This window comes from Peromyscus maniculatus, chromosome 3, assembly GCF_049852395.1.
Source record: "Peromyscus maniculatus bairdii isolate BWxNUB_F1_BW_parent chromosome 3, HU_Pman_BW_mat_3.1, whole genome shotgun sequence".
Taxonomy (NCBI): Eukaryota; Metazoa; Chordata; class Mammalia; order Rodentia; family Cricetidae; genus Peromyscus; species Peromyscus maniculatus.
The window spans coordinates 104,871,760-104,885,169 of NC_134854.1; the positions used below are offsets into that span (position 1 = coordinate 104,871,760).

General features: G+C 53.9%; 3 protein-coding genes across 6 annotated transcripts; 1 reads left to right on the forward strand and 2 right to left on the reverse strand.

Annotated features, from left to right (window-relative positions):
• The first annotated feature begins 270 nt into the window (after positions 1–270).
• Positions 271–3,688, forward strand: Mogs (mannosyl-oligosaccharide glucosidase). Its single transcript, XM_006994339.4, has 4 exons — positions 271–693; positions 799–1,028; positions 1,419–1,615; positions 1,766–3,688. The coding sequence occupies exons 1-4, from the start codon at positions 339–341 to the stop codon at positions 3,495–3,497; spliced, it is 2,514 nt and encodes an 837-aa protein (XP_006994401.3). The 5' UTR covers positions 271–338; the 3' UTR covers positions 3,498–3,688.
• Positions 3,689–3,830: 142 nt separating this feature from the next.
• Positions 3,831–6,235, reverse strand: Wbp1 (WW domain binding protein 1). Of its 3 annotated transcripts, none has more exons than XM_006994340.4 (5): positions 6,000–6,235; positions 5,570–5,671; positions 4,978–5,080; positions 4,669–4,845; positions 3,831–4,496 (listed from the first exon to the last, which is right to left on the reverse strand). In XM_006994340.4, the coding sequence occupies exons 1-5, from the start codon at positions 6,066–6,068 to the stop codon at positions 4,036–4,038; spliced, it is 912 nt and encodes a 303-aa protein (XP_006994402.1). In that variant the 5' UTR covers positions 6,069–6,235; the 3' UTR covers positions 3,831–4,035. The 3 variants fall into 3 exon arrangements, with proteins under 3 accessions (XP_006994402.1, XP_076423114.1, XP_042129460.1); XM_076566999.1 differs by having other exon boundaries at positions 5,551–5,671; XM_042273526.2 differs by lacking the exon at positions 5,570–5,671.
• Positions 6,236–6,381: 146 nt separating this feature from the next.
• Positions 6,382–10,188, reverse strand: Ino80b (INO80 complex subunit B). 2 transcript variants are annotated; one of them, XM_015987830.3, is made up of 5 exons: positions 9,737–10,188; positions 9,333–9,537; positions 9,024–9,142; positions 8,741–8,910; positions 6,382–7,160 (listed from the first exon to the last, which is right to left on the reverse strand). In XM_015987830.3, exons 1-5 carry the CDS (start codon positions 9,843–9,845, stop codon positions 6,624–6,626), a joined length of 1,140 nt encoding a protein of 379 aa, XP_015843316.1. In that variant the 5' UTR covers positions 9,846–10,188; the 3' UTR covers positions 6,382–6,623. The 2 variants fall into 2 exon arrangements, with proteins under 2 accessions (XP_015843316.1, XP_006994403.1); XM_006994341.4 differs by having other exon boundaries at positions 9,333–9,522; positions 9,737–10,185.
• Positions 10,189–13,410: the final 3,222 nt, after the last annotated feature.

The following is a 13,410-nucleotide window of genomic DNA, read 5'->3' on the forward strand; positions in this document are numbered from 1 at the left end:
GGATCTAAGCCAGGTCGTCAGCCTCGCCGCCGGCAAGCGCCTTTACCCGCTGGGCCATCTCTCCAGCCCCAGATCACTATTTAAACAAAATAAACAGGTGGGGCTCAGCATGCTCTTGCTTCTCTCTGGGACCCGGTGAACCCACGGCCACGGACGGCTGTCACGGGCTGAGCCGGGGGTACTCAGTACCGAGCCCGGTCAGTTACACCGCTTCCGGGTTCCGGGGCCAGGCCTGACGTGGCGGGGCGGGATTTCCGCGGGTGCTCAGCGAGGCGCGGGCCGCAGGCTCAGTGGACCGACCGCACGGTGGCGGCTGGGGTACGGGGCCGGCTGCCGGGATGGCCCGAGGCGAGAGGCGACGGCGCGCCGCAGCGGCAGAGGGGGCGCGGCCGCTGGAGAGGGCGCGGGGCGCTGGGCGGCGGGACGGCAGGGCGAGCGGGGCGAGCGGGGCGCGCGGCTCGGCTGGCGGCGCGGCCCTGGCCGTGGTGGTGCTGGCGCTGGCCTTCGGTCTGTCGGGGCGCTGGGTGATGGCATGGCTCCGTGCGCGTCGCGCGCTCACACTGCACCCCGCGCCGCCCGCGCTGCCCCCCGACTCCTCCAGTCCCGCCGTGGCCCCGGAACTCTTCTGGGGCACCTACCGTCCACACGTCTATTTCGGCATGAAGACTCGCAGCCCCAAACCACTGCTGACGGGTAACCCCGGGGCCCGGGAGCGGGGGAGGAGTGCGAGCATCCAGCAGTCTTTGCAGACTTAGAGGGACAGTAGCTGTTGACTTACGTGGCCGTTCTACTCCCCAGGTCTGATGTGGGCGCAGCAGGGCGCCACCCCGGGGACCCCTCCTAAACTCAGGCACACGTGTGAACAGGGAGACGGCGTGGGTCCCTACGGCTGGGAGTTCCACGATGGCCTCTCCTTCGGCCGCCAGCATATCAACGATGGGGCCTTAAGACTCACCACTGAGTTCGTCAAGAGGCCTGGGGGTCAGCATGGAGGGGACTGGAGCTGGAGAGTGACGGTAGAGCCTCAGGTCAGGGCATCAGGAACCTCTTTCCTCAGTCCAGACTTCCCCTCCACTTCCCTTGCAGCAGCAGATACAGCATGAAATGGAGGTTCACAGCAGTCGGGACACCAGCCGGGCTGACCCATCTCTAAGCTTTCATTTCCTTGTCTGTAAAGCAGATATCACCGCGACACCTAACTCACAAGATTAAATGAAACAACCCATGTAGAATTCTAAAACACCTGTTATTTTCCCCGGGGAACCCTGTTGGTGGCCCTTTAGCTCAGCCCACTCCAGGGTACCCGTTCCTCTCAGCATCTAAAGGTGTTTGCCATAGTTCTTCCTTGTAACCTTTGCTAAGGCTGCCTCTCAAAAGATTGCTTTTCTAAGGCTTTGCTGTTCCCGTTGGTCACCCAGGCCTCAGGTACTTCTTTCCTCCCTTTGGTGTCCCTGTTCTTCTACGTGGTAACAGATGGCCAGGAAGTCCTACTACCAGAGATTGGAGCCAAAGGACAGTTGAAGTTCATCAGTGGACATACCAGTGAACTTGGTGACTTCCGCCTTACGCTTCTGCCACCAACCAGTCCAGGAGACACTGTCCCTAAGCATGGCAGGTAACTGGGGGAAGGGTGCAGGGTGGTACAGGGCTGGTGTGGATGTTGACTTGGCCTGGTTTCAGTGACCCCCCCTCCCCCCCCCCCCGTGAGATTGCGGAGACATCCCTTTCCTGAATAACATTCCCTATTTGTCTTCTTGCCTTCAAGCTACAATGTCTTCTGGTCCTCCAACCCAGGGCTGCCACTGCTCACAGATATGGTCAAGAGCCGCCTCAACAGCTGGTTTCAGCACCGGCCCCCAGGGGCCTCTCCGGAACGCTACCTTGGCTTGCCTGGGTCTCTGAAGTGGGAGGAGAGAGGCCCTGGTGGGCAAGGACAGTTCTTGATACAGCAGGTGACACTCAAAGTCCCTTTCTCTGTGGAGTTCGTGTTTGAGTCCGGCAGTGCCCGGGCGGGAGGCAACCAAGCCCCTGGGCAGTTGCTGGGCAGCCAGCTGACCCAAGCCCTAGAGAGCCATGCTGCGGCTTTCCAAGAGCGTTTTGAGAGGACCTTCCGGTTAAAGGAGAAGGGCCTGAGCCCCGAGGAGCAGGCTTTGGGTCAGGCTGCCCTCAGTGGCCTCCTGGGCGGGATTGGCTATTTCTATGGACAGGGTTTGGTGTTGCCAGACACTGGCATGGAAGGGTCTGAGCAGAAAGTAGACCCTGCTCTTTTCCCCCCTGTACCCCTTTTCTCTGGAGTGCCTTCCCGGTCCTTCTTCCCTCGAGGCTTCCTTTGGGATGAAGGCTTTCACCAGCTAGTGGTCCAGCGATGGGATCCCCACCTCACCCGAGAGGTCCTAGGCCACTGGCTGGGGCTGCTCAATGCTGACGGCTGGATTGGGCGGGAACAGATACTAGGGGATGAGGCCCGATCCCGAGTGCCCCCCGAATTCCTAGTGCAACGCGCAGCCCACGCTAACCCCCCAAGCCTGCTCTTGCCAGTGTTGCAGATGTTAGAAGGCGGTGACCCCGATGACTTGGCCTTCCTCCGAAAGGCTTTCCCCCGCCTGCATGCTTGGTTCTCTTGGCTCCATCAAAGTCAGGCCGGGCCAGTGCCGCTATCCTACCGCTGGCGAGGCAGGGACCTGGCTTTACCTACCCTACTTAATCCCAAAACACTGCCCTCGGGCCTGGATGACTATCCCAGGGCATCCCACCCTTCTGCAGCAGAGCGGCACCTGGACCTGCGATGCTGGGTGGCCCTGGGCGCCCGGGTGCTGTCACGGCTTGCAGAACAGCTGGGGGAAGCTGAGGCTGCTGCAGAGCTGGGCCCACTGGCTGCCTCCCTGGAAGAACCCGGGAGTCTAGAAGACCTGCACTGGGCTCCTGAACTGGGAGTCTTTGCTGACTTTGGGAACCACACAAAAGCAGTGCAGCTCAAGTCCAGGCCTCCTCAGGGGCTGGTGAGGGTGGTGGGCCGGCCTCCGCCTCAGTTGCAGTATGTGGATGCCGTGGGCTATGTCTCTCTTTTTCCCTTCCTGCTACAGCTGCTGGACCCCAGCTCACCCCGCCTGGGGCCCCTGCTGGACATTCTAGCTGACAGCCGCCATCTCTGGAGCCCCTATGGGTTGCGCTCCCTTTCAGCCTCCAGCCTCTTTTATAGACAGCGCAATTCTGAGCATGATCCCCCTTACTGGCGGGGTGCCGTGTGGGTGAACATCAACTACCTAGCTTTGGGGGCACTCCACCACTATGGGCGTGTGGAGGGTCCCCACAAGGTTCAGGCTGCCAAGCTCTACCATGAACTCCGTGCCAATGTAGTGAGCAACATATGGCGGCAGTACCAGGCTACAGGGTTTCTGTGGGAACAGTACAGTGACCAGGACGGCCATGGCATGGGCTGCCGCCCCTTCCAGGGATGGACAAGCCTTGTCTTACTGGTCATGGCTGAGGAGTACTGAAGTGACTGAGAGCTAGGCCACGTGTGTCACTTGGAATATGCAGAGACAAGGTCTTAGGTTCCTGGTCTTGTCCCCTCAGATCTTGTAAGCTCATCTCAGGTGTCTCCTTTATTGTCACCCCATACAGCTCTGGGGGGAATGTGAACTCAAGAGTCTATTTTTCTAAATAAACAGGAAAAACCCTAACTCAACTCTTGCCTTTGGCAGTTTTGCCTCAGGGCTACCTGCTGTCCTCAGGTAAGGGGATAAACGGCCACTGCTTCTTCCCTTCGAACCCAGTGTGTTAGGGGGCATGCAGTACGTTGAGGTCTACTCTACCCAAAACCACAAGCAGCTGGTTCACGTCTCTTTAATGAGATTAAAGGCTCCTGTGTATGTTTTGAGAGTAAAGAGCACAGTCCTCGGTACTGCCCCTCTTCAGGGCTGAGCCCTTTCAGACAGATTCTAGGATCGGGAGGGCCCACCCGGAGGACGACTGCCGTCGATTCCAGGGCTGTTCCTGGTGGCCAAGGAACACCCAGCCTCCCCTTGAAACTACTTACGGGATGTCCCCATAACTGGAAGCCAGCCCCAGAGGAGGGGCCTGGGACAGAGACTCTGGGGACAGTGCACAGGGGGAATGGTCTTCCAGATCTGGTTGAGTGGCACTAGCCCTCGTCTCCTTGACTGGCTCACCTTCGCTGGAGTCAGGACAAGGGCAGAGCTCGATACCTGAGTCACCAGTCAGGCGACGGTAGCGGCAGGAAGGGGGTATGTGAACTGGGCTCACCCCTGCCCTGGGCTCACCCTCCTGACGAGGGAGGGCACTCTGGTGGGAGGAAACACCTTCCACATTTGTCCCCTCCAAGTGGGCAGAGCAGCTGGGGGCGGGAAGACAGCTGGTGCATTCACTGGAAGCAGTCAAGGGGTGGCCCGGGGCCATAGTGTAAGGAGGTGGCGGTGTGCCAGGGTGGTGAACCACATCCTCATAGGCTGGGGGTTTGAAGGCGCTGAGGAAGCCTGCAGGAGAGAGAACAGCATGGATGACTGAAAGATCGGAGCTAGAAGAGGGATCTCTCCTATGAGGGGAAAGAGTGCTTTGAAAAGTCTGCCAGTGGAAATGTGGGGTGGGTGAGGGCCCTGGCTTGGGAGGGGCTACTGGTTCTGCACCCACGAGCCTCAAGTCACTCACGAAGGTCAAGCAGTGAGCCAGTGGGAACAGGGCCAGCCCCGTGGCATGCCCCATGGTAAGCCAACAAGTTGATCTCACGCTGCCGCTGCTGCTGTTGCAGCCTGAGTTTAGCTCTCCGGTGGCGGAAGGCGCAACAACAGCTAAAAAGGATGAGGACTGTCCAGAGCAGCCAGAACCCTGCAGGAGGCAAGAGCACATCTCAGATTACCGGCCTCGCCTTACATGCAGAGAAGGGTCCTCGGTAGCTGAATTCAGAAATCTAAGGGAGAATGGGCAGGGGGCCTGAGATGGGCCCCTTTGGAGACTCACACCAGAGTTCATAGTAGTAGGTGCAGCAGCCAGTCTCCCCACAGCAGTGACCACTCTGACAGAGGTAGGGTTGGGCATTCACTCCTGGGCACAGCTCTTGAAGCTGGAGGCAAGTAGGCACTTAGAACTAAGGGAGATTCTACCCAAGGCCCTGTCCACCCCACCTGCTGCATGAACACACACAATCCCACCCGCGAGCCAACATAGCTTGGAAAGATGGCATGGGGATGCTAAGAGGAGCTTAAATATATGTAGTGCTGTCAGTATGGACGATTTGGAATAGCCAGGAACTAGGGTAAAAAATCAAGTGTGGATACACAAAGAAGGTGGCTTCAGTTCTTTAAACCCAATACTTCTCTCACATAAGCCTAGCCCACAAGGGTGGGTTTTGGTTAGGTAGTGGTTTGGAATAAACAAAACAGTCTGACAATCGGTAGAGATTTAAGGCCATTTCCAAAGCTAAAATGCTTTCAACACCCCCCACCCCGAAGGTCTGCCTCCCACAACCCCAAGATGGATTTTTCCACCCCTGGGTCTCAAGCTCCCTAGGGTAGAGGAAGGGCAGTGTGAGACCCAGAGCAGTGCTCCCAACCAGATGGGATTGCTGGGGATGATAAAGGACGGCATCCAGGGCGCGAGTCTGGGTCCCAGCTCGTCTCCAAATTGCTCCCTCAAGAGAAGACGCTGCCGGACTCTGTTGTGACAATAGGCACATAGAAAAACATCACAAAAAAACTGCTGCACGACAGAGGGAGCCTCCCTGGGGTCTTCACTACGCCCTGGTAACTGCAAAGCCACTGCAGGCTTACACTGCAGTCGTGGGATGGGGTCTAAGAGGCTGCAGGTAAAGTCAACTGCGTCTACGTAACAAAGTTTAGACAAAGAGTAGAATGGTCATGTTCAGGAACTTCATGGTATCTTTGGCTCTGTGAGCTCCTCCCCCACCCCGGACAGGAAGTGACAGGAAAGGGGAAAGAGAAATAAATGGCTGTCGTGATAAGCTTTTAGAGCTGCTGGGATACCTGCTGTTGCGGCGCCCGGAGTGCCCCCCAGGCCTCTTCGCTGCTGTTCCTGCTGCTGGCCCGAGCCATGCCTCCACCTACAGACCCCTGAAGACCACAGCCTCCTCTACCGCCGGCTGCCCCGCCCCTGCCACTTCTGCCGCCACCGCCATGGTCCCTGCCCGGCCCATCTCCGAGGCTGCCACCATCACTCGGTGGCCTGAGCTCCCATCCGGGGAGCGCTCTTCCAGAGGACAAGGATTGCTCGGTCCAACCAATCAGCGCCGTTCACTGACAGACTGGCCAATAGGAGCGGGTCACAGGTTTCTCCCGCTGTCCAATCCGCAGCAGCGCCTCTGCCGCTCTCCCAGACAACAGGGACTCACACAGACAAAGACAGGGGGAAGGTTCGACCGAGGCTCTGATTGACAGCTACAGTAGCCAGTAGGGACAACAGGACAAGCTTTTGACTTATCAGCCAATCAACGGCCGTCCAGGAGTACAAAATCACCACCGATTGGCTAGGTGAATCGCGCAGGTTCTGAGTCCGCAGGCTTCCCACTGCCGCAATTCTATACAAGCCGAGGCACCGCACCAAATTTAATAGGGTAGGAGAGACAGAAGGAACGTGGCGTGGGAGAGGCCTCAGGTGGCCAGGAGGGGGGACCCTGGGCCCTCAGGTCCACCCAGCCGTAGCTGCAGGTTGATGCGGTAGCACTGCAGGCTGCAGAGAGCCTGGCCGGTGCGAGAGCAAGCATAACGACGCGGGTGGGGGCAGCCGGGGACGGAGCAGCGCGGAGCAGGGCCCGTGGGGGCGGGCCGCTGAACCACGGGCGCGGGTGCGGCGACGCCGGGAGGAAAGGACAGAGTGGAGCCCTGGGCCCCGCTGCTGTAGCGCACCATGGGTGCAGGGGCTGGGGCAGCCGCCCGCCCTCCGCGCCGCTCTCCGCGCGCTGCCCCACGTCCTCCGCGTCCGCTAGGAGCGGCCGTCTTGGTGAGACGCTCGATAGTCTGATTCTTGTGCTCCTCGGCCCGCCTTGCCGCCTGCAGCCTCCGCTTCCGCGCCCGCTCCTCGCGTTTCAGCAGCATCTCTTCGGTGAGGGCAGGGGCTGGGCAGCCCCCAGCCACCGGCAGAGGCAGGATGGGGGACGGCTGACTCCGCGCCTTCTGGAGCAGGGCTCGCTGGGGAAAGACAGAGGATAGGATGTCTTGAGAACGGAATGGCCAGGTGCCCAAGTCTCGAGATGAGAGAGGAAAGGCAGGATCTTGAGACTCGTATTTGGGGGACACCCCTCTCCCATTTTTTGTTTTTCGAGATGGTCTCACTATGTAGCTCTGGCTGGAACTCATGTAGACCAGGCCAGCCTCGAGCTCAGAGATCCTCCTGCCTCTGCCTCCCAAATGCTGGAATTAAAGGCTTGCGCCACCACACCTGTCTTTGAAGACCCTTAATACCACTTGCTCCTCCCAGGGCTCCCAGCTTCAAAGGGGAAAACATCAGTATTATCCCCAGGCTGCCCCAAGTGTCCAATCTGTACCACCCTTGTGTAGATTTTTGCTGGATTTGGTGCAAACCAAAAACTCAGAATTAACCTAGATTCTTTTTCCCCCCAGTTATCTCCCTACAAGTAGCTACTTCCAAAATATATCCAGGATTTGGTAGAGTTTTCTTCATTCTATTCCTACTTCTTGGCTCAGGCCATCACCATCTCCACACTCCTCTCCCAGCTGACTGACTGACTGAGACAGGATCTCTGGATGTGTTCCTGGCTGGCTCAGAATTTGTAGCCATCCTTCTGTCTGTCAAGTTCTGGGGTTACAGGCATGCACCACCCCAGCCTGCACAGCAGCTTTCTTCGTAAATCCCTTCCCCAATAAAAACTGAAAATTAAGTCAGCGATGTCACTTGTCTGCTTATGACCCACGAGCAGCTTAGCCACGCTTTCCTTCTGTGCCTATGGCATCTGGCCTCTGCCTGAGGACCTCTTCCAGTGCTGGAAATGTCATCTCTTCAAAGAGGAGTCCTGGGCTGGAAAGAGCACTCAGCAGTGAAGAGCACTAGCTGCTCTTGCGGAGGACTCTGGTTCAGTTCCCAGCACCTACACGGCAGCTCACAACTGTCCGTAAATCTAGTTCCAGGAGTTCTGATGACCTCTGGCCTCCATGGGCAGCAGCCAAACACTCATACGCATAAAATGAAAATAAATAAAAATTATCCTTGAAACAAAAGCAAACAACAATAAGCCATTCCCTACAACGACCCTAATGTTTCTGTCGTGACACTTTCTATTTCGTCATTCCTACTTTCTGTAGTGTGTAAAAATTATGTATGAGCTGGGTGTGGTGGTACACACCTTTAATTCCAGCGCTTGGGAGGCAAAGGCAAGCAGATCTCTGGGTGTTTCAGGCTAGTCAGGGCTAACCAGTAAGATCCCAATTCAGCTGGGCGGTGGTGGCGCACGCCTTTAATCCCAGCACTCGGGAGGCAGAGCCAGGTGGATCTCTGTGAGTTCGAGGCCAGCCTGGGCTACCAAGTGAGTCCCAGGAAAGGCGCAAAGCTACGCAGAGAAACCCTGTCTCGAAAAACAGAAAAAAAAAAAAAAAAAGATCCCAATTCAAAAAAGAAAATAATTTTCCATCCCTCGGCATGCACAAGAGCATCAGCCCCTTATCTTTTCTATTCCACCGACATTCTCGCTGGCTAGCAAACAGCAGGTTCTCCTCATGTGTTTGTGGCGTGAATAAAGGCTGAACTAACGAACCTGTCTCGCAGTGAGCAGCCGCTCATCGATTTCCTTCTTGAGGTCCCCGTTGTCATCCAGCTCTCCCTTCTCCAGGGCATCTAGCCACCTCTGTTCCTCCTCTTCCTCCTGGCCCTCCAGATCCCCTGGCAGATCCCGAAGTGGAGAGGGGGATAGATTACTGTCTTCATCTGGGCAGGAAAGTTGGGGAAAGAAAAGTAGAACGTTAATTTAGCAAAATTGGTCCTGGGACGTGAAACTTCTCAGAACCAATCCCCTTCCCCCACCTCCAGGGTCTGCTCACCCAGCCAGGCTCGGTACTGCTCCAGAGGTACCCCTTCCATAGGTTCCTCTTCATTATCCACGACCATCAGGGGAGAAGGTGATCGTGGTCCCTCAGGGATCACAGTGAAGGTAGGAACACTGCAGAGAAGGAACACTACTCTAAAGTGAACAAGTGCACTCTACCGCTCTGGAGCCACATCCGGCTTTCCCGACTGCTTGGATCCTTGATGTCTTTACCTGGACCCTAACATCAACGTTCACTCTCTATTTTCCAAAAAGCCCAGCCCTCCTGCTGCTGAATTTTCTCGAGTTAAATATTTGACCTTACCTCTTGGTGCCCAGGACCTGCCCACCCAGCTTGATTTTAAGTTTAAGCTGAGGTTTAGCAGGAGCCTGTGTCTGTCCGGCCTCCTCTTCCTGATGATGCTTCTTCTTGTGTTTCTTTTTGTGCTTCTTGTGTTTTTTCTTGTGTACTCCGTGGCTGTGAGCACCTGCCAGGCTCAACTCCAGCGCCTCCCCTGCAGAAGGAGAGTCTGTCAGAGGTGTCCCATCAAACAGTGGCAGGGGAAGAGCCGAATAACCTCACAACTTGACCGAGTCCCACTCTTAGGAGCCGTTATCATGACAACAGCCCCGCCTCGCTCCTTCCCACCTGTGGCGAGTTGACCTGGCTCCGCGGAGTGAGAGGACTCCTTGTCAAAGATCCCCCGAGTTTGAGCCACCCGCGCTTACCTGGCTCGGGGGCCTCCATGGCCCCAGAGGTGCTCCCGCGCCGCCACAGCTTGCTCATGGGGTCCTGCGAGGGAAGAGGACTGGAAACGGTCGGGACACAAGCCGACATGCCTTTTCCGCCCCGCGGAAGAACGGAATCCAGCAAAATAACCGGCTACTTCCGGCGCCTGGCAACCATGTTTGTGCGTGGCACGGTTTACGGCCAAAAATACTCCGGCAAGAAACAAGGACCATTTCAAAGAAAAGTTCCGGCATTGCTACGTACCTTCCTGTCACACCTGCCTTTAAAAAAATGATCACGAGTTCGAGGCCAGCCTTAACGCCACTCCTGGTCTCAAAACAAAAGGGCTAAGTCTCTATGAGGCTGGAAACGCCACAAAGAAGACTTTTCTTAACTTGGGCTCCGCATATTAGGTTCCAGAGCCGTTCTCTCTCCCTCTCTGTCTTTGTGTCTCTCTGTGCGTTCGTCCGTTCTTCCCCCTCCCTCCCTCTCTGTCTCTGTCTCTCCCTCCTTTCCTCCCGCCTCCCTCCGTCTCTCTCCCTCCTTCCGTCCCGCCTCTCTCTCTCTCTGTCTCCCTCCCTCCTTCCCTCCCCCTCCCTCCTTCCCTCCCCCTCCCCCCCTCTTCTTCATTCTCATTGGTAAGCAATGGGGTAAGTCCATTACAGTGCATCTAGTCGGAAACACTAAGTTTCTCGACTAACAAAAGTTGTGAAATAATAAGATAGACACAGAATTTAGATTCCAGAGAACAGTCACATTGTAAAAAAATGCATCCCTCTAAAGAAGGGATCCTTCTAATGAAACATCTAAATAAATTTTGCTACATCCCTAGGAGAATCTGATACCTCTGGTCTGTGCAGGCACCTGCATAGGCAGACACAGACATACACCTGCATATAACTTTTAAAAATAATGTGACTGGCGCTGGAGGGATGGCTCACTAGTTAAGAGCACTTGCTGCTGTTCCAGAGGACCCGGGTTTGGTTCCTAGCACCCACACAGCTGCTCACAATCATCAGTAACTCCGGTTTCAGATCTGTCTGCCTCTTCTGGCCTCCTCAGATCCTCTGCAGAGCAGCAAATCTTGCTGAGCCAGCTCTCCAGCTCCTTGATTCTGTTTATTTGTTTGTTTATTATTTGTTTGTTTTTGAGACAGGGTTTCTCTGTGTAGCCCTGACTATCTTGAAACTCACTTCGTAGACCAGGCTGGCCTTGAACTCAGAGATTCACCTGCCTCTGCCTCCCGAGTGCTGGAATTGAGTGTGTGCCATCAAATCCAGCTTCCTTCATTTCATTTTTTTTTTTTTTTCCAGAGCTGAGGACCGAACCCAGGGCCTTGAGCTTGCTAGGCAAGTGCTCTACCACTGAGCTAAATCCCCAACCCCTTGATTTCATTTTTAAAAGTATCATATGGGCCAGGCGGTGGTGGCTCACGCCTTTAATTCCAGCACTCGGGAGGCAGAGGCAGGCGGATCTCTATGAGTTCAAGGCCAGCCTGGTCTCCAAAGCAAGTTCCAGGAAAGGCACAAAGCTACATAGAGAAACCCTGTTTCGGGAAAAAAAAAAAAAAATTCATATGGTAGTATATACTAGAAAAAAAATTGAGGAATATACAGTGTGCCGTTATTGTATATTAAGGTTACAGTTAAGGATCTTTTACTGTCTAGATTTGAACTCACTCTGTAGACCAGGCTGGCTTCGAACTCAGAGATTCACTTGTCTCTTTCTCTGCCTCCTGAGTGCTGGGATTAAAGGTGTATGACACCACTACCTGGCATTGCAATGAGTTTTCTTACAGTCCATGTATACATTTGTAATTAGGAAGAAACAACACCTATATATGTGTACTTAATATCTGAACAAGGTACTAGCAGTGAACTAAGGAGGGGAAGAATTTATTCAAGAGACGTGCGAGACAAAAGCGATAAAGAGCTGGGTGGCAGTGGCACACACCTTTAATCCCAGCACTCAAAAGGCAGAGCCAGGAGGATCTCTGCGAGTTCGAGGCCAGCCTGGTCTACAGAGCGAGATCCCGGGCAGGCACCAAAACTACACAGAGAAACCCTGTCTTGAAAAAAACAAAACAAAACAAACAAAAATAAACAAACAAAAAGTGATGCAGAGCCAATGAATAGTAATATGTGGGAATTCAGTAAGAGAGCAATGTAATAGCGTGATTAAGATGAAAAGAATGGACTTTGGAGTCAGAGAAGCCTATTATCAAATATAAGTTCCATTATTTATTAGCTGTGCACCTTGGGCTCAAAGTTGTTTAAGTTCTTTGAGCCTCAGATTACAAGTTTGTAAGATAAGATAAAGTAAAACCTACTTCATTGAGCTTTTTTTTTTCCTTCTTCAGTAGTAGGGATTCAATTTAGAGTCTTCTGCATGCTGAGTGAGTATTCTACCGATGAGTGCTTCCTAGGGCTCTTTCTAGTCGTAAAACAAACCAAGAACACACATACTTTATGAAGAATTGACCACGATAAAAGATGTTTCTGGAAAGTAATAAATGCATGGCTGGGGATGTGACTCAGTTGGCAGAGTACTTTCCTCACATACACAGAGCCTTGAACATCCCCAGCACAGGATAAAACTGTGGAGGTACACAATGCAAGTCCAGCAGGTGGAGCGGGAGGCAGGAGGAGCAGGAATTCAAGGTCATTCTCGGCAAGTGTGAGGCCAGCCTGGGATACAGAAGACCCTAGCATTAAAAAATAAAGACTAGGGCTGGAGAGATGGCTCAACAGTTAAGAGCACTGACTGCTCTTCCAAAGGTCCTGAGTTCAATTCCCAGCAACCACATGGTGGCTCACAATCATCTGTAATGAGATCTGGCGCCCTCTTCTGGCATGCAGACAGAACACTACATGCATCATAAGTAAATCTTAAAACAAAAAAAAAAAAGGTAAAATAGACTATTAGTAACAATAGTAAATAGACTTGTATACAAGCCCAAGTATTGGGAAAGAAGGTAGTCTTTTTCTTTTTTTCTTTTTTTAAATAGGGTCTCACTATGTAACGTTAGCTGTAACATAGACCAGGCTAGCCTTTACCTCCCTAATGCTGGGATTAGGTTTGCACCACTACATCTGGCCTTATTTATTTATGTTTTTTTTTTTTAGACAGGATCAAATATATTCCAGGCTGGCCTCGAACTTGCGGTATAGCTGAAGAAACGCCTGAGTCTCTGGCCCCTACCAGTGCTGCAGTTATAGATAAGACACCGTCACATCCAGGGTCACGTGGTTCTGGGGATGGAGCCTGGGGCTTATGTGTGCTAGACAAGCACTCTAGTAACATTGTTAGCCCAATTTTTAAAAAAAAAATTACATTTTTTATTTATTTATTTATTTATTTGGTTGTGGGGGGAGGTGTGCCATGATGCACTGCTGAGGAGTGTTATGTCAACGTGACGTAAGCTGGAGTTATCTGAAAGGAGGGAACCTCAACTGAGAAAACGCCTCCATAAGATTCAGCTGTAAGGCGTTTTTTAACTTAGTAATTGATGGGGGAGGGCCCAGCCCATTGTGGGTGGTGCCATCCCTGAACTGGGGTCCTGGGTTCTAGAAGAAAGCAGGCTGAGCAAGCCAGCAAGCAGCGCCCGTCCATGGCCTCTGCATCAGCTCCTGCCTCCATTTCAAGTTCCTGTCTTGACTTCCTTCGATGATGA

What these genes read in the sequence shown, in the direction of transcription:
- Mogs (XM_006994339.4), top strand. Translation starts at nt 339, where the DNA reads ATGGCCCGAGGCGAGAGGCGACGGCGCGCCGCAGCGGCAGAGGGGGCG. An exon ending in CCCCAAACCACTGCTGACGG is followed by an intron (nt 694 to 798) that starts GTAACCCCGGGG and finishes TCTACTCCCCAG; the next exon opens with GTCTGATGTGGGCGCAGCAG. An exon ending in ACTGTCCCTAAGCATGGCAG is followed by an intron (nt 1,616 to 1,765) that starts GTAACTGGGGGA and finishes CTTGCCTTCAAG; the next exon opens with CTACAATGTCTTCTGGTCCT.
- Wbp1 (XM_006994340.4), bottom strand. Translation starts at nt 6,068, where the DNA reads ATGGCTCGGGCCAGCAGCAGGAACAGCAGCGAAGAGGCCTGGGGGGCA. An exon ending in TCCGGGCGCCGCAACAGCAG is followed by an intron (nt 5,672 to 5,999) that starts GTATCCCAGCAG and finishes TTGTCACAACAG; the next exon opens with AGTCCGGCAGCGTCTTCTCT. An exon ending in ATCCCCAGCAATCCCATCTG is followed by an intron (nt 5,081 to 5,569) that starts GTTGGGAGCACT and finishes ACTTGCCTCCAG; the next exon opens with CTTCAAGAGCTGTGCCCAGG.
- Ino80b (XM_015987830.3), bottom strand. Translation starts at nt 9,845, where the DNA reads ATGTCGGCTTGTGTCCCGACCGTTTCCAGTCCTCTTCCCTCGCAGGAC. An exon ending in CATGGAGGCCCCCGAGCCAG is followed by an intron (nt 9,538 to 9,736) that starts GTAAGCGCGGGT and finishes CACCTCTGACAG; the next exon opens with ACTCTCCTTCTGCAGGGGAG. An exon ending in GGCTGCTCACTGCGAGACAG is followed by an intron (nt 7,161 to 8,740) that starts GTTCGTTAGTTC and finishes GTCTTTCCCCAG; the next exon opens with CGAGCCCTGCTCCAGAAGGC.